The sequence below is a fragment of the Bos indicus genome, chromosome 13 (assembly GCF_029378745.1).
Source record: "Bos indicus isolate NIAB-ARS_2022 breed Sahiwal x Tharparkar chromosome 13, NIAB-ARS_B.indTharparkar_mat_pri_1.0, whole genome shotgun sequence".
In the NCBI taxonomy this organism is placed as follows: domain Eukaryota; kingdom Metazoa; phylum Chordata; class Mammalia; order Artiodactyla; family Bovidae; genus Bos; species Bos indicus.
The window spans coordinates 60,713,145-60,731,882 of NC_091772.1; the positions used below are offsets into that span (position 1 = coordinate 60,713,145).

The 18,738-nt window shown below is 50.5% G+C and overlaps 1 protein-coding gene across 1 annotated transcript; it reads right to left on the reverse strand.

Moving 5' to 3' along the window:
- Positions 1 to 9,408: 9,408 nt before the first annotated feature.
- Positions 9,409 to 12,657, reverse strand: SOX12 (SRY-box transcription factor 12). Its single transcript, XM_019972700.2, has one exon. The coding sequence runs from the start codon at positions 12,212 to 12,214 to the stop codon at positions 11,270 to 11,272; it is 945 nt and encodes a 314-aa protein (XP_019828259.2). The 5' UTR covers positions 12,215 to 12,657; the 3' UTR covers positions 9,409 to 11,269.
- Between the last annotated feature and the right edge of the window lie 6,081 nt (positions 12,658 to 18,738).

Consider the following 18,738-nt stretch of genomic DNA (forward strand, 5'->3'; position numbering starts at 1 on the left):
CCTTCGAATGGGTGGGGGCAGAGGAGAGGGTGATGGGGGCTGCAGAGAGAAAGGGAGAGAGCAGATTCCGTGATGGACCTCACGACAGATCCTGGCTTCATGAAGAAGGCAGCCTAGGAGGGGAGCAGATGGACCTGGAGAAGATGCAAGGATTCCAGGCTGAAGAGCTCAGTGCAGTCCAAAAATAAGCTGATGGGAAGGAAGGGAGTCCAAGTCAGAATGTGGGACCCTGTAGTCAAAGATTTTAGATGTTAAAACTTGTAAGAGATGAGAAGGTCCAGGTCAGCCCTATCCAGTAAACTTTTCTGCAAAGACAGAAATGTTCTGTATCTGTGCTGCCTGTATCAGAGCTAACTGGCTATATTTGGCTATTAAGTATATGAAATGTGGCTAGTGCAACTAAGGAAGCGAATTCCAAATTTTATATCATTTTAGTTACTCTAAAACTTGATTTAATTTGTTTCTGTTTTTAGGCCACTCTGTGAAACTTGGTTCCTTGACCACGGATGGAACCAGGGTCTCCTGCAGTGGAAGTACAGAGTCCTAACCCCTAGACTGCCAGGGAATTCCCTCTAAATTTAATTTTAAACAGCCACATGTTAGTGGCCACGATATTGGACAACCAAGTGTCAGCGGTATAAATCTTGCTGCTAGGGCCTTACATCCGGCACAACTACTGCTATCTCGGACCCGCATCACCCCTTCCCATCCGCCCTGTGCTCTTGCTCTACCTCTAGTGGCCTCTTCTCTGCATTGCAGCCACGATGATCCTTTAAACTGTGAGTCAGATTCTCTCATTCCCCTGCTCCAAACCCTCCAGAGCGTCTCATCTTACTCAGGGTAAAAGGAAAAGACTGATGGATAAAGATGGCCACAAACTCTTTGTCACTTTGTTCCTCCTCATCTGAGCTGGCCCAGCGTCTTTAACCAATAGAATGGGATGAAGGTAATGCTCTGGACCTGGCTTTCAAGAGGATCAGCTTCCTTTTCAACCCCCTTGTGGAATACTCACTTGTGAAATTCTCCCTCTTGGATCCCAGTCCCGTGCAGAAGAAACCCAAGCCACGTGAAGGAGCCACCTGTCGATGCTGCATTTGATAGCCCCAGCCAAACTTCCGGCTTACAGCTAGGGCCAACTACTGTATTAGCATCATGTGCGTGAGGCATTTTGGATGTTCCAGGCTTCTTGAGCCCCCAGATGACATCACACGAGCAGAAGAACCATCCTACTGAAGTCCATAAACGCACAGAATCTTGAAAGATAACAAAACAATGTTGTTTTCAGGTATAAGCTGTGCAATAATTTGTTTATGCAGTGATAGATACTGCAAACCAGTCCTTACTGTGGCCTCTAATTGCCCTCCCCAACCTTTTTTGAGCTCCAAAATCACTGCAGATGGTGACTGCAGCCATGAAATTAAAAGATGCTTGCTCCCTGGAAGAAAAGCTATGACCAACCTAGACAGCATATTAAAAAGTAGAGACATTACTTTGCCAACAAAGGTCCATCTAGTCAAAGCTATAGTTTTTCCAGTGGTCATGTGTGGATATGAGAGTTGGACTGTAAAGAAAGCTGAGTGCTGAAGAATTGATGCTTTGGAACTGTGGTGTTGGAGAAGACTCTTGAGAGTCCTTTGGACTGCAAGGAGATCCAACCAGTCCATCCTAAAGGAAATTAGTCCTGAATATTCATTGGAAGGACTGATGTTGAAGCTGAAACTCTAATACTTTGGCCACCTGATGCGAAGAACTGACTCATTGGAAAGGACCCTGATGCTGGGAAAGATTGAGGGCAGGAGAAGGGGATGACAGAGGATGAGATGGTTGGATGGCATCACCGACTCAATGGACATGGGTTTGGGTGGAGTCCGGGAGTTGGTGATGGACAGGGAGGCCTGGCATGCTGCAGTTCATGGGGTTGCAAAGGGTCGGACACAGATGAGTGACTGAACTGAACTGAACCCCAACCTTACTTCCGTCTTTGATCTCATCTCTTCCATTCCCTCACTCACTGGGCTCCAGCCACACTGGCCTCCTTGTTCTTCCTTGAATGAACCCAGCACCCTGGGCAAACTCCTACCTCAAGGCTTCAGAGACTTTGCACCTGTTTGCTTCTATGTCTTTCTTTCTTTCTTTTCTCTAGCTATCTGCATAGCTAGTTTCTGGCTTTATTCAGAGCTCTGCTCATATGTAATCTTATCAAAGAGGTTTTATTGCATCACTGTGATAGAAACATACACTACTCACCAAACTTCCATATGCTTCACCCTTGAGGTTAGACAAAGCAGTGGGATTTGTTCTGGCCAGTGAGCTACGAACAGAATGATGCATGTCACTTCTGGGCCAAAGCATTTGTCTGGTTGTTATTAATATAACAAACCAACTCAAAACTTAGTAACTTAAAACAGCAACGATCGTTATTTTGCTCCCAAATCTGCAACTGGCAGGTCTCAGTGGGAAGGTTTGAGCCTGCTCCACTTAGCATCAGCTGTGGTGGCTTGACTGGGGCCTGAGAAGAGCCAGTTCCAAGATGGCTTGCTGACATGGCCGGCAAGTAGTTGGTAAAGGCTGTCAAGTGCGAGCTCAGCTGGGGCTGAGGGCCAGAGGCCTCAGTTTTTCTCCATGCAGGACTCTCCACAGTTTCTCGAGCTTCCTCACAGCCTGGTGACTGGATCCCCAAAATGAGAATTCCAGGAAAGGAGAGGTGAAAGTTGCAAGTTCAAGACTAGAGTCTATGGGGTCGCACAAAGTTGGACACGGCTAAAGTGACTTAGCAGCAGCAGCAGCAGAGTCTAGAAAGTGGCTCGGTGTCACTTCAACTCTAGTCTGTTGGTCACAGAGGCCAGATTCAAGAGGAGACACTCAGCAGGAGAAATGTTAAATTATGCGGGGGCTGTGTAACTTCTCATAGCAAATCTTCCACTGACTCAAAAAGGCTTTTTTTCATTCTGAGTTTGTATCCAGGTCTCCAAAGAGATTCCTTGGTCTCAGACTTTTTTTGAGGAGAAAAAGCAGCACTTGAGATTCATTTAGTTAACAGGAAACCCCGAAAACAACCGAGGGTGAGAAACTGGGTTGCTAAGAAACCTCTGAGGATGGGGGAGAGGGTTGGCGTCCATTGCTAGGCAACCTGGAAGAAGTTAGACATGCAGGTTTCATAGGTTCCTGGAATGCCAGGCTGGACATTCTAAAGACGTCTGGTCCGACCACCTAACTGTACAGATGGGGAAACTAAGGCCTCAGACGGCAAGGTGATTAGCCCAAAGTCCCTCCAATTTCTCAAGAAAAGTAAAGACAGATGGCATGGGAGGGCGTTGTCACTGGATAGAGCTGGTAGCTGAAAATGAAGTCTATAAATCGGTAAAGACATCAACCACAAACAGCCTTGAAGGCCAGGCCAAGAAATCTAGACTTTATCCTGTAGGTGATAGGGAGCCACCACAAAGTTTTCAACAGTGGTCAGCTTTGTGTGTTCAGAAGATCCTTGGGATGCAATCTGGAGACCCGGGATAAAGTCTAAATGCCTTCAGGGCATTTGCTATTGACGCTATTGCCAGTCTATCTCCTTTCTCCCACCATTCCCTCTAGCCACAACCAACTTCCTTCCATGTCAGCCTCTCTCTTTAAAAAAAAAAAAAAAATTATTTATTTTTAGCTGTGCTGGGTCTTTGTTGTTGTGCCAGAGCTTTCTCTAGTTGCCTCGAGTGGAGATTGCTCTCTAGTTGCGGCGTGCAGGCTTCTCATTGTGGTGGCTTCTCTTGTTGCAGAACGTGGGCTCCAGGGTGCTTGGGCTTAGTTGCCCCTCAGCATGTGAGATCTTCCTGGATCAGAGATCTAACCCGTATCCCTCTGCATTGGGAGGTGGATTCTTCACCACTGAACCACCAGGGAAGTCCTGTATCAGCCAAGTCCTATATCTTGCCAAGTCTTCCCTCTTGAACTTACTGGTGTCTGGAAAGCTTTTTCCTTCCCCTGCATCTGCCTCATCCTACCCTTCTGATTTTAACCGGTGCATAACAAACTGTCCCCAAAATTAAATAGTGCAAATATTAATAGCTGCCGTTTCATTTTGCTCATGGGCTCTGTGGTTCAGGAATTCAGACAACGCAAGAAAGGGTGGGGGCTTCCCAGGTGACACAGTGGGTAAAGAATCCACCGGCCAAGCAGGAGACACGGGTTTGATCCCTGGGCCGAGAAGATTCCCCTGGAGAAGGAAATGGCAACCCACTCTAGTATTCTTGCCTGGGAAATACAGTGGGCAGAGGAGCCTGGCAAGCTAAAGTCCATGGGGTCACAAAAGAGCTGGGCACAACTTGGCAACTAAACAACAATAATAAGAGGCGGTGGTTTTCTCTGCTCTATGAACCTTGCCTGGGAAGACTTGAATGACTAGGGGCTGGAGTCATCTGAAGTGTTCTTCATTCATGTGTCTGGAGCCTTGACAGTGTCTGTATCACCTGGCACAATATGTGTTGGGGGCTTCTTCATCACGTGACAATCTCAGGGTTATTTGACTTCTTACAGTAGTCCAGTGTGACCTAGGCTTGGAAACCTACAGCATCATTCCTGCATCCTAGCAGTAACAAGCGGATCACAAAGACCAGTTCAGATTCAAGGGGAAGGAACTTCATGGGACGGATGTCAAAGAACTGGTAGCCATGTCCTAAAACCACAACAACCCACGGAGGTCTCAGTCACAGCTTACACATCATCTCCTCAAGGAGGTGACGGAACCACACCCTGCTCCATGACTGGATTAAGGCCCTCCTCTGTGTCCCCCCAAACCCCACTGTTCATCTTCATCAATGCATTTCCATCCCTGTGTTTATTGGTCTTTCTGCCCCTCTGACCTGAGGGTTCAGTGAGGATGGATCATGTCTGTTTTTTTCACCTTTGTACACCCAGCTGCTAGCAGAGTGTGGCAAAGCAGGATGTTAATAACTGTTTGTTGCTTGGGTAAGCAAATGAGTGATTCAGTGATCTACGGCATGGAGCCCAATGCAGAGGCCATTCCTTCCTTATGAAGTTTACACACTAGTTGGAGAGATACATACAAAATAAAAACTGTATGTGATAAGTGCCAGATAGCGATAAATGCTATTATGAAAAATGAAGCAAAGTAAGGAGCTAGCATCGGGGGGAGGGTAATACTTTATATGAACTGTCAGGGAAGACCACTCCGAGTTAGTGACGTTGGAGCTGAGACCGAAGGAAGTGGGAGAGTAAGCCACGTGGATATCTGGGAGAAGAGCATTGCAAGCAGCGTGAACAGTATGTGCAAAGGGCCTCTGGTGGGTGTGTGCTTGGCAGTTTTGAGGAACAGCAAGGAAGCCAGTGTGGAGCGTGGTGGGAAAAGGGAAAAGTGGCAGGAGATGAGTCCCAGGGTAGGCCACAGGCCAGATCCCACGGGGTTTCACAGGCCATGATGAGGATTTTCTTTCGCTTTTCGTCTGAATGAGATGGGATCCACTGGAGAGTTTTGAGCAGAGACAGTATATAGTCCGATCTATATTGAAACAGATTTCTCTGATGGCTTTGTGGATAACAAGCCTTTGTAATTAAGACAAAGCAAGTTCAGTGAAATGGCTGGTACAGAATACCAGGCAAGAAATGGTGGGGGCTAGGACCAGGAGAGTGGCCATGGACAAGGTGAGAGGTAATAGGACATAGGACACACTGTAAAGGTAAAACCAATGGTCTATAAGGATAAGGAAGCTGTGAAGAAGAGTCAAGGATGACCGAGAGGTTGTTGTGCTTAGTTGCTCAGTCGTGTCTGACTCTGTGCAACCCCATGGACTGTAGGTTGCTGGCCTATTAGCAATATAAGATGTGAAGATGTGGGTGGAGCATCAGGCTTGGCCAGCTTGTGGAAATTAGACTTCATTTTTACATATACCAAGTTTCAGATGCCAATTAGATATCCCAGGGGAGACGACAAAAAGGCAGGTAGACATACTGACTCTAACAGTGTTGGGATGGAGATATAGGCTTGAGACTCTACAGTCCTGATAAATGGAATTCTAAGATGGCTCCCAAGATTCCCCTCTCCCCTCTGTGTGTGCCTAACACAAACTCCTCCTCCCAGTGTGGGTGAGACCAAGGGGTATGATAGATGTCATTATTGTGATTGCTGTTCAGGCGTTCCATCCAACTCTTTTGTGACCCCATGGACTGCAGACCAGGCTTCCTTGTCCTACACCATCTTGGGGTGTTTGCTAAAATTCATGTCCATTGAGTCGGTGATGCCATCCAACCATCTCGTCCTCTGTCATCCCCTTCTCCTCCTGTCCTCAATCTTTCCCAGCATCAGGGTCTTTTCCAATGAGTTGGTTCTTCCCATCAGGTGGCCAAAGGATTGGAGCTTCAGCTTCAGCACCAGTCCTAATCAGCATTATTTTGATTAAGTTACATTATTGGCAAAGGTGAAGGAATTTCATAAATGTGATCAAAGTAAAAGTGATTAAATTAGTTGAAATTTAGTGAATCAAAAGGGCCATTTCCTTGGGTAAGCCCTTTAAAAGAAAGTCTTCCTTGAGCCAAGGGACTTGAAGCTGCAGAGATTCTCCTGCTGGCCTTGACAAAATAAGCCACCATGCTGAGAGGGGGCCTGTGAGGAAAGAAACCGTGAGTGGCTTTTAGGAATCTGGAATGGCACCAGCTGACAGGAAAACGGGGGCCTCAGTCCTTTAACCACAAAGAACTGAGTTCTGCCCACTGCCACGTGATTTTCGGAAGAGGACACTGAGCTCCAGAAGAGAACACAGCTCAGCCAACAGCTGGACTGCAACCTTGAGAGATCTTGAGCAGAGAACCCAGAGACTCCAGGCCCATGGAGATTATGAAATAAGAAATGCATGTTGTTTTAAGCCATTAACGTTGTTGCATTTTGTTACATAGGAACAGATGGTCAATACATCAGCCTATAGGCGTTTTTAAAGCCCTGGAACCAAATGGTTCAAACAGCCTATGCCAAGAACCTGACCCAGAGATGTATCAGAGAGCATGAATGGATGATTGGAGTAGGTGGGACACACCCTGCCAATCCCGGACCAATGCGTGCTACTCCTTTCAGCCACTAGGTGTCCCCAGAGTCCACATAAGCAGGTCTGCCTGCACCTTTCACAGGTCAGAATCCATTTCCTTCTGAAATGGAAGGAACCAAAACAATAAATGATCTCTCTTCTATTCCTAGTTCCCTCTCCTCCGCATCACCCTGGGAGCAGGGGGGGGGGGGGGTGGGGGGGGCGGGGACTGGGGGTGGGACTAAGGCCTCTGAAGGGGAGGCGGCTGGCCCAAGGCCCGCCGTGCTCTAGCACCATCTCTAGCTTGGGGTTTTATACACTCCCTGCCCTGCCCCCTCCCAGGGCATTGTGAAGGACAAACACAGACCGTTAGCCTCTCTCTCTCCAGCCTAGGAGACTGCAAATGAGAACACCACCAGCAGAGGACTCTGGAGTGGCTTGTAGGCTGAGGCTGGGGTTTCTAATTGACGCCGACCGGAAAGAGTGGAGAGTGGAACGTGTGCAGCCCCGGGGTCGGGAGACAGTGTTGGTGGAAATGAGACTCCTCCTGATGGGGTGGGCATCAAAGGTGCCCAGCTCAGCTGCAGCTGCTGGGCCAGTGACCCTATTCCCTTTGTCCTGTCCCTTCCACCCTCTGTTGCAGACTGGGTTTTCCCGAAGCAGACACAGACTAAGTTTCAGGTGCAAGATATTTATTAGGGATAAAGACCTGTGAAAAGAAGAGGGTGGAGGCAGAATTGGGTACAGGAGGTCAAACTGTGCTGCCAGCATGGACAAGCCCAAGCCACCCTGAAGGGGTGAGTACCCAGGGGTGCAGGGCAGGGCAGATACTGTGTCTGTCCCACCTGAAGGGTGAAACTTAAGTGGCAGGGATTTATACTTGCATACATTCAGACACCAGATGCAGGCTGCCCCGGGGTGAATCAGTTTTCTTCCTCACCTTTTCTTTCTTAAAGGTTTTGTTTTGGTTTGTGGCCATCTTGTTTCCAATCACAGAGACTATGAGGAAGCATTCACTATAATTCCTGTACTCCCAGACGCCCTTTCTGTAGATGTCCAGACCTCCCAAACCTGCTCTAGTCCTCTTTTAAAACATCTATGGGTATTCCAGTCCCAAATACCCTCTTTAAATGAGGTCTGAACACTTGGCCTTGGTTCTTACTGGGCAAACACACTTTGTCCAACCTAAGGAATTCACTGGATCTGGTAGAGGAAGAATAAGCGGGACAGGGGTCAGTGGGACAAAAGTTTTGAAAAGCCTTGGTCTCAGTTCCCAAAACACACAGGTAAGAATCTCAAGGACTGGAATCATCGCGGCTTCTGCTGCTCTTCTTCAATCATTCAGTACATCTACACTAGTGGCCACTTACATGCTAGGCGTGAGGACCAGCCCCACACAGCTCCAGACCCCGAGCTACCAGCCTAACACCATCTGCAGATTCAAGCTGGGAGAGGCAGCACCCTAAAATAGCACTTCACTAGGAGACAGAAACCAAAATTTAGGGCCCTGTCTCTGACCCAGGCTGTTTGAAGGCCCTTTACAAGTTGCTTCTGCACCTTTGCCCTAATATCCCTCCTCTGGACAGTGGAGTAATACAATTTATGGAGCACCATGTTAAATGCCTCTCACCTCAAACTTTACTCTGAAGCAGGTGTTATCATCCCCATGTCACATAAATGGAAAAAAAGAGTCAGGGTAAAGTTAATGTGGTCAGGGGCACACAGGTGCTCAGTGGTGGTATCAGGCTTTGGGCCCAGACATTGTGGCTCAACCCTGATTCTTTTTTAACTTATTTATTTTTAATTGAAAGATAATTGCTTTTACAGTATTGTGTTGGTTTCTAACAAACATCAACATGAGTCAGCCATGGTCAACCCTGATTCTTAATCTTCATTAAGGTCAGAGTCAAACTGATTCCCTTGGAACCAGGTGTGCCTACACACGTGTTTCACTTGGTCCCTAAGGATTTAAAAAAAGTATTTGAATCAGCTTTCATTTTGAAATTGAGATGTTCACAGAAACATCCAGATTTACATCTTCTCTTGAAAAATCTAGCCCCCTGGCCACAGCGGGCTGCACTCCCACAGGGTCACAACTGGCAGGAGGTGAGCAATTGCTCCCCTTGAAGTGGGTCATGAAGCCAGTGTCCACCCAGACTCTCATTCATTCATGTCACCTGCCTGGCCTCTGCAGGGACAAGTCTGCCATCCTTAATGAAGACCAGGAGTCCTGAGACAGAGGGAGCAGAGAGGCCTAGAGGGGCCAGGTGCCTCCTAGCCTGGAACCTCGAGCTCTTCCTGTATGGTGCTAAGTCACAGGGACTTGAATCTGTCAAACTGTTTGGGGAGGGTTGAGGAAAGGCAAAGACATGTAGAACCACAGGGCGAGATGGGGCAAATACACTTTATTCAGTCCTGGCGTAAGTCCTGCTGTGGGTGCCAGTGCCCCAGATCAGAGGGACCCCTCCCCTCAGCTACGAGACTAGTTCTCCAAGACCACAGACAGTGACATCTCTTCACTCACATGACGTTTTCTGGGATTTTTCATTGTCTTTTTTTTTGTTGTTATTTTTCTTTAAAAAAAAAAAAAGAGAGAGAAAGAGAGAGAGAAAGAGCGCGCGCAAAAAGGCCCAGAGCCGGAGCACCAAGCTTAAAGGAGGCAGCTGGTGGCTTTGTCAGCGACGGGAACGCGTGGGGCAGAGCCCTGCAGAGACCCTGGGCAGGGGTCCCGGAGGACTCTGGGACCGTTTGTTCCTGAGATTTGTGTGTGTGAATGAGAGTGTGTGCACACCCGGGAGGGTGAACACACGCCGGTGAGATACAGGTAGTGAGGGTAAAGGGGGCATGGGGAGGCCGGAGGGGCGGAGCTTGAGCTGGGAGTTGGAGGGAGAGGGGTAACAGCATCAGGGGCAGGGTTTCCCAAGAGCACCCCAAACTGGACACAGTAGCGCTGGGCGCCAATGGCACAACACTACTCTGAACCTCCCTTCAGGCTCACTGGCCCAGGTGATGGTCTCTCAAGCCAGCTGCTGAAAAAGGGAGTCTCTTCTTGCCTCTTCATCTGCTATCATGCCTCAGTCTCAACCCCCTAGTTGAGTACCGACGTGTTTGTTTCTCCCACTGAATACTGTCACTGTAGGCAAAGGGATCTGGGTGACAGGAAGGGGCGGTGGGCTTAGGAGGGAGTCCAGGCTGGAAGTGTGCCTTGAGGTGACAAGGGCACTTGGGGGGGGGGGGGCAGACAAAAGGACCCTGTCCCCACACAAACGACTACATGTCTTGATTCTGAGTTTTCTTTTTCTCTCCTGAAGGATTTCCAGAGAAAAACCCTGGCCCCCAATTCCCAGGTGGGGGAAAGAAAGGTTGGCTTCTTGGAACCAAGACAGGCTGTTGAGGCAGTCAAGCAGTCGGTGGGAGGTGGGGTGGGGGGGCGCGGGGGTGCACATGGGCTGGGCGACCCCGTAAGGGGAAAGGGGCTATGCCACTTGGGAGTTCCAAGCTCCACACCAACCCTTCCGGGCTGGCTAGTCTTTCTCCCCCTTCCGACTGCTCCTCCCATTTAAGGCAGTGACGCCCCGTCGGGTTGAACGGAAGCCGTGGCTCCTGGATCAAACGATTTCTCAGGATCGCTCTATATCCGCCCCCCTTCTTCCCAGAGCGGCTGACCGAGGCTAGTGGTTCAGCAGGGACCAGCCCCCTCCTCCCAAGAAGCATTAAGCATGCGCAAGAAGGGGGCGGGGTCCCAGTGCTCCCCGGGGAAAAGGAGCGTGCCCCTCCCCCTCCCCGGGAGGGAAGGGCAAGAGAGGAGGGCGCAGGGCCGCCCAGCTGCAGCGCCCCCCTAAACGAGACAGAAGGCGGGCTGGAAGCAGGCGGAGGGAGTCTAGAGCCAAGGGCAGGGGCGTGTCCTCCGGCCAAGAGGAGGGGCGTGTGCAAAATGGGGGAGGGGTACAGGTCTCTCGGAGAGGATGGGAGGTGTATCGGAGGAGGGGGCTGGCTGCTGGTGGCTCGCGGGAGGGGGCAAGATGGGGAAGGGCTCGGATGTCGGAGAAAGGGTGGGGGTTGGGCTGTCTTGGGGTGTGTCTGCGGGGGAAGGGCTTGTCTGGATTTGAAGGGGGATGGGCACGTCTAGGAGGGGGGAGGCTGTGCGGGAGATGGGGTGCCAGCCTCGGCCTCCGAGGGGCCCCAATACCTGATTCCTGTATGTAAACAGCTGGTTTGGGGGCGTGCGCGCCCCGCTGACGATGGGCTCAGTAGGTGAAAACCAGGTCGGCGATGCTAGACGGGCGCCAGTCCCCTGCGATCATCTCGGTAACCTCGGGGGTGCAGTAGTCCGGGAACTCGAAGTGCGACGTGCCCGAGGGGGGCGGCAGGTCCGGATCGCGGTCCAGGGCGCTGCAGTCCAGGCCCGCGGGGCCGGGGGGCCCTCTGGACAGAAAGCCCAACGGCTCCTCCCCCGACGCCACCTTCTCCTCTTCGCCTTCCTCGGCCGCCGCCGCCTCCTCCTCCTCTTCCTCCGGCTCCTCGTCCTCCGACGGAGTTGGGGAGGCGGCGGTGACAGCCGCCCCCTCGCCCGACGGCCCTTGGGCACGCTCGGCTGGTCCTCGGGCGGCCCGCCCCGCCGGGACCATCCTCCACAGCTCGCGCCCGGGGGTCTCCACCAGGCGCACTTCCAGCAGCTCCTCGTCGTCTTCGTCGTCGTCGTCCTCGGGCGCCGCCGCGCCGCCCCCCAAAGGCCCTCCCGCCGCTCGGCGGCCCCCGCGGCCAGGCAGCTGCGGCCCGGGCTTGAGCCTGCTACCGCCGCCGCCGCCGCCGGGGGGGCGGGGCCGCGCCTTGGCGGGCGCCCCCTTGCTCTTTTTGCGCGGCCGGTACTTGTAGTCCGGGTAGTCCGCCATGTGCTTGAGGCGCAGCCGCTCCGCCTCCCGCACGAACGGGATCTTCTCCGAGTCCTGCAGCAGCTGCCAGCGGCGGCCCAGGCGCTTGGAGATCTCGGCGTTGTGCATGTCGGGCCACTGGTCCATGATCTTCCGCCGTTCGTGCTGCGACCACACCATGAACGCGTTCATCGGTCTCTTAATGTGGCCGCTCGGGGTCTTGCACCAGCCGGGCTCACGCGCCCCCTCCTCGGCCGGCCCGGGCCCCGGGGGCGGTGGCCCGCCGTCCCGCTTGGCCCTCGCGCCCCGCTGCTGCACCATCGCGCCTGGGCCCGGGGCCGCTAGACGCCGCCGGGGGCCGTCCGCATCCTCCGCGGCTGGGGGTGGGGGAGGAGGCAGCAGCGACGGAGGGGCGGCCCCGCCCCGCAGCTCAGCCCGGCCCCCGCGAGCTAGGGAGCGAGGAGCTGGGCGCTCCGGCCCAACGGACGGCGGGGGGGAGAAGGTCAGCGGCGCGGTCTCAGGCGGGCTCAGCGCGACCCCGCCGCCTCCGGCAAGTTGTGCCCCGCAGCACGCCACACATTGTTTTGCGGGGGGCGGAGGAACGGCACCCCTCAGGCCCCGGCGGGCTCTCCTTGCAGCCTCCTGCTCGGCTGCGGCCCGCGCGCGCCGCTCCCCACCCTGCCGCCTTCCAGTGTCTTTCTCCCCGCGCGGCCCCGCCGGCGCGCGCGCCACCCCTCCCCCTCGCCGTCTGCGGGCCGCTGCGGCGCGCGCGGGGCCGCCCCGTGTAAACACCGAGGTGCCCGCTCGGGCTGCGGCCGGGCCACGCCTCGCGTTCGGGCGACGCGTCACCCGTTGCTGGGCAGAGAACCTGGTATTTGCATCTCCCAATCGCTGGCTGCCGAAGCGGGGCGGGGCTCGGGCTGCCAGGCTGGGCGGTCTGGTGGCTGGGATTGGGGGTGTCGGATGAAGTCGGTTTCTTTTCTTAGGCTGGGGACTAGCGGGAGGGTGAGGGGACGCCGAGCAGGCTTCCCATCTGGCTCCCAAAGCCAGTCCCCGCCCCGCGTAGCCTTTGAAATTTTAGCTTACTCAGTGACACCTGCCGCCAGGTAGGACCTCGGCTCCCTCCTTTTTAGGGGGCGTCCTTTTGAACCGTCCCAGAACAGGTGAGGAGACGTAGGCTCAGGAAAGCTCCTTAAGGGGACAACCTCATCGTGTCATTGATGTAACCCTTGCCTAGTATCCAGCCACATAGGGGCTCAACAAATGTTTTGGGTCCGATGAACCAAACCTCTTTCACATTTTTCTTCTCCTTTGAGGCACCACGCGAGTCCTGAGAAAGAAGGGCACATGCCGCCCACTTTCCAGGTACGAAACACCAAAGATCTGCAGATTAGGACTCTAGGCTCGCGGTCCCAGCTCTCTCTTCCCTGCTCAGCGCACGAAGGGGCCGGGACACCTCGCCTACCAACCGAGGGTCCTGAGGAGGGCGAACTTCCCGCTTTTCACAGTTCTTAGGCGAGGCTCGAAGATACGTGGGTGCCCCATTCTCAGGTCCCACACCCACATCGCGGCCAGCCGGGTGCCAGACGGGCGCGATTGCCCCTCCCGAGTCTGGAAAAGCGTGCGCGGGCACGGGGGCGGAGCCCGGCCAAGGGGCGTGTACGAGGCGCACGCTCGAGGCGCGTGGCGGGGAGGGGCTGCGCGCTCCCATCTCACCACGTGTGAGCCCGCTCGGGCACTGCGGGGCGTGTGCTGCCCCTGGGGGAGGTCACCTTCACCGCGCGCACGTGGGCCCGACGATGGGCTGGGGCGCTGAAGCGTCGCTCCACGGAGTCGGGAGCTGGGAGGGGTCGGGGTGAGGGTCTCTAGGGTAGCATTTTGCTGGGGCATAGTGGGCAGTATCCAGGCTGGAAGGTGCCTGTCTCAGGCTGTAGACCTCACCCACCCCTGGGCGGGCGGGGGCTGAGAGCGCAGCCGGGAAGTCTGGGGTAGCGGGGAGGAAGGGTCGGGGTGCGGCTCCGCAGATGCTGGGGGCGGGGTGATGCTCTGGGTGCCCGGGAGGGAAATTGGAGCTTTGGTGGCGGGAGGGGGCGACTCTTAAAGGCACAGGGCTCTCGGAAGGAAAAGGCTCTGCTCCCAACCAAACTATTCTTCCGGCCTTTTATTGGAAGCTGAGGTCTGACGATCCCCGAGTTTAAACCTTCACAACGGTAGCCTGGACGGTTCAGTGCTCGATGGAGTCAGGATTCCTGTATTCATATCTAACGCCTCCTTTTGCTTGCCCTTAAAATAGAAAAAAGCAGTTTCTTCCTCATATGGTTATTTTACAGATTAAATGGGATATAGATATTAGAATTTCAAGTACTGGTCTCCTGAATATTCCTCAAACACAGAAGGCTTGGACCAACCTCAGGGCCTTTGTACACGCTGTCTCTTCAGCCTAGAAAATTCTTCACCCCCATCCCCACATGGCTGGTCCATTTCATTCTAGCTTCAGTTCACACCGACTCTCCGGAGATGGCCTGCCCTGACCACTCTCTGCTGTTGCCCACCCATTCCCCTGTGTCTCAGGTACACAGAATTGTAGGTCTGTGACAGTTTTATCATTGCCCATGATTGGTTCGGGTCATGGTTGTATATACTTATTTGTATATAATACAGTAAAACCTGGTGACATCAGCAGCCCAACACAAGAACTGGAACATGGATAACAACCTACCTTCCCCTATGAACTCCTTTCCCATCCCATCCCCTGCTTCCTCTCAACTGATGTAATGTCTATCCTAAATCTTCTCTTACACTTAAAAAAAGCTGAGCAGCTTTATTGAGATATAATTTACATACTAGACTATTTACTCATTTAAAATATACAATTCAACGAGATATTAAGTGAGCTATGCATCCATCACCACAATCAGTTTTAGAATATTTTCATCATTCCTCAAAGAAACTCTACTCATTAACTCCTCCATCTCTTCCTCTGCTGTAACCACCAGCTCTAGGCAACCATAAATCTACTTTCTGTCTCAATGGATTTGCTGCCCCATTTTACATTCCTACCAGCAGTGTATGAGGGTTTTGATTTCTCCTTTCTCTTTTTAAAATGTTTTCTTAAAAATACATTATCTTGCCTTTAGCTTTAGCATGAAGGTATGCTGTATGTAATGCAGGAGACCTGGGTTGGGAAGATCCCCTGGAGAAGGGTAAAGCTACCCACTCCAGCATTCTGGCCTGGAGAATTCCATGGACTGTATAGTCAATGGGGTCGCAAAGAGTCAGACATGACTGAGCAACTTTCCCATGCTGTATGTAATACTCTGATATTTACTTTCTCATTATTATAGTGGTAAGATTCATCTAAATGATTGCACCTGTGTAGGGTTCATTCATTTTTCCATTCCATTCCATTCCATGTACTACACTTTTTCTATCTAGTGTCCTGTTCCTGGACATTTGTGTTATTGCCAGGTTTTTGGTCTTATGAAGAGTGTTCCTGTTAACAATCCTAAATGTGTTCCTGGTCTCCCAGGACCTGGAAGGTCTCTCAGGTATCTTATGGGAAATGTGGTGGCTGCATCTGAGATATATGAATGCTGTACCAGTTTACTTTTCCACCAACAACATAGAAGAGATCCTCTTCATCTGGACATCTTGTCCAAAGTTTGGTATTGTTAGACTCTTTACTTTTTGCTTGCAATATTCTAACTCCTCACCCTTTCTCTTTGCTTTGTACCACTCACCACATTTCAGAATATTTTATTTGTTCAGTTGTTTTTTGCCCTTCTCCCCTCCACTGGACTGCCAGCTCCAAGAGAGCAGAGATTTTTGTCTTTTGTTTCCTGCTCTGTCCCTAGGAGAGCGCCTGGTGCACAGTGGGTACTCAATACATATTTATTAAATGAATCACAGTCAGTGGTCTAATATAAGTGTGCTCAGATTCCTCTGGGAGCCAAGGGAAGGAAGTGAAATTTTGAAACCCAAACCCCAAAACTCCAGGCTGCCACTGAGATGTGGTATTTATCTGTGCACACAGATTACCCTGAATCATTTCAAATAGGGGTCCCAGAGTCTAAACCTTGCAGGCCACAGGAGTTCAAGGTCGGGCTCACCGCTGAACTGTTTAATCCAGACTGTGGCAGATAGACGGTAAAATTCTCAGACAGGGTTTTCCCTGGTGGCTCAATGGTAAGAATCCACCTGCCAGTGCAGAAGACACGGGTTCGATTCCTGTCTGGGAAGATTCCACGTGCTGAAGAGCAACTAAGTCCGTGCACCACAGCTATTGAGTCTGTGTTCCAGAGCCCGGGAACTGCAACTACCGAAGCCCCCAAGCCCTAGAGCCCTGGTGCATCCGAAGAAAAGCCACTGCAGTGAGAATCTCCAGCACCACAACTAGAGAGTTGTCCCCGCTCGTGGCAACTAGAGAAAAGCCTGCACGCAGCAACGAAGATGCAGTGCAGCCCCCCAAAAAATTATTCTTAAAAATATCTTTAAAAAGATTCTCAGAGAGATGCTCACCACTACTGCCCTTCTAGTCCAGACCACCATCATCTCTTATCTGGTACCTGTCCAGCCTCCTTTCTGGTCCCTGTACCCAGCATGTCTCCTTCCATTCCATTCTCCTCACTGAAGCTAGAAGGATGTTGTTTTTCAGTCACAAAACTGATTGTGCATCTTCCCTTCTTAAAACCCATCAGTGTTTTTCCCATTACTCTCAAGATAAACACCAGACTTTCACCTAGGCCAAGCATGATCTGACCCTGCTCACCTATCTGACTCTCCTCTTTGAGTTTCTCAGTCTTGAGTCACTTTCAATTTGTGGAAAAGGCTGAGCTGACTCCGCACCCAGGGTGCTAGGAAGTCTGTTCTCTCACCTTTCCAGCACTCCTGCCTCTTGTCTGCCTCTTTAGAGCTCTCCTAACCCCATGTTCCTTTTCTTCAGAGCACCAGTGACCTGCCTAGCTCATCTGATACTTATAACAGAAAATTTAAAAAAAAAAATTATTTGGCTGTGCTGGGTCTTAGTTGCGGTGCACAGCCTCTTTGCTGTGTGTGGGGGCTTTCTCTAGTTGTAGGAAGTGGGGACTCCTCTCTAGTTCACGTGCTCAGGTTTGGGTTTTTGCTTGTGGGCTCAGTAGTCGAGGTGCATGTAGTTGCCCCAAGTCATGTGAGATCTTAACTCCCTGACCAGGTATCGAACCATGTCCCCTGTATTGCAAGATATCTTATACCACTGGGCCACAAGGCAAGTCCCAGAACAGATAATTTTTTAACATCCACCTTCGTTAAATGACAGTATTTTCAGTAAGCATGAAACACAATGAATAATACTAATGGTAATGGCCAGATAAGAAATGTGGATGGTGAAAATATTCCTTTATTGAACTTTGTATATGTAATCATGTCAGTAAAAGTAAATATTGTAGTACAAAAAAAGGGAAAGAGTATTTGATCCATACTTTCCAATTATTTTAATATATTTCCTTGCAAAGATAAAGAAAATAAAAAAACATACCCACATAGCAATCTGTTGCAATAATTCCATTACATTAATTACATTAAAATTGAAAAACAAATAAGAAAATACTTTAAAAATAAGAATCAACTTTAATGTTAAATATATGATTCAAATTTGGTAAAACATAATTTTTCTAAATAATATATATAATACTATTTTACTAAAAAATAAAATTTGCAGTTACCACACTCTGCAGTTCACTGTTTCACTGTTTTGAATTTTAAATACAAACCTTCAAGTGGTCACACAGAATGGCAGAATTGAAGCAACTCAAGTTCTGGTTCTTCAGCTTCCTAATCACTGGGCTATCATTGTTTATTTTCAATCTATTGTTTAAACACAGCCATATGTTGTACCAAAGGGGCTAGAGACACAAGTACTCAGGAAGCGAGCTTGAACAATTCTGGACTGTTATGAACTTACTCTCAAAACTAACACGTATAACTGTGTCTGGCTTGCTGTGTGTTAGGGGCTGAATGTATAGCTGGGAGTGCTGTGATGTAAATCCCTGGTGGGTGATAATGTCGACTAGTGTACAAGTGATTAAAATATGCCAATTCGAAGCTTACAAATATATCATTAGGACTCAGGTTAGACCAACAGCTTGATTTTCAGGGAGGAATGTCTTAATCAGTGGCATGGTTTAGAATTGTGGGCACATGGTAATAATAAAATGCAGACAGATATTCAATCAGTTTTATTGTTTTCAGAGTCTCTGCAGACAATACACCCTCTCATTGCCTGCAGGGTCCTACTTGGTACACCATGGTAGAGCAGGAGCTCCATGGGCTCAGAGGACCCACCTGATTTCCAGTTTCCCCAGCACCTAGCACATCTTGGCACAGCACAGCCTCTTAATATCTATGTAGTGAAAGGAGGAAGGAGCCAACTCGACTGTGGGCATGGCTGTCACAGCAGCATGCAACTCTCCCCACCCTGAGTCTAGCTCTAAAACATCAGTCTTTGAACTGGCATGGTCCTCAAAGACATTAATAATTAAGAGAAAGCAACAGGAACAAGGGAATTCAGTTTTTGATTCATCTAAATGTCTTCTCTGAAAAATTCAACAATTATGATCATACGTGAATGTGTGTATATATTCCAGGGCTCTTTTACTGACTAATGGGAAAGAACTGTTCATGAAGGAACTGCACTGCTCTCGAGCACTTAAATATAGCTACTGCAAATTGAAATGTGCTTCAGTACAAAATTCTCACTGGTTTTCCAATAGCACAAAAAATGTAAACTATCGCATTAATATTTTTGAGATTATAACATTTTGGATATATTGGGTTAAATCAAATATATTAAAATTAATTTCACCTGT

Bases quoted from the DNA above. Each gene is read 5' to 3' on its own strand.
- SOX12 (XM_019972700.2), bottom strand. From the start codon at position 12,214: ATGGTGCAGCAGCGGGGCGCGAGGGCCAAGCGGGACGGCGGGCCACCG.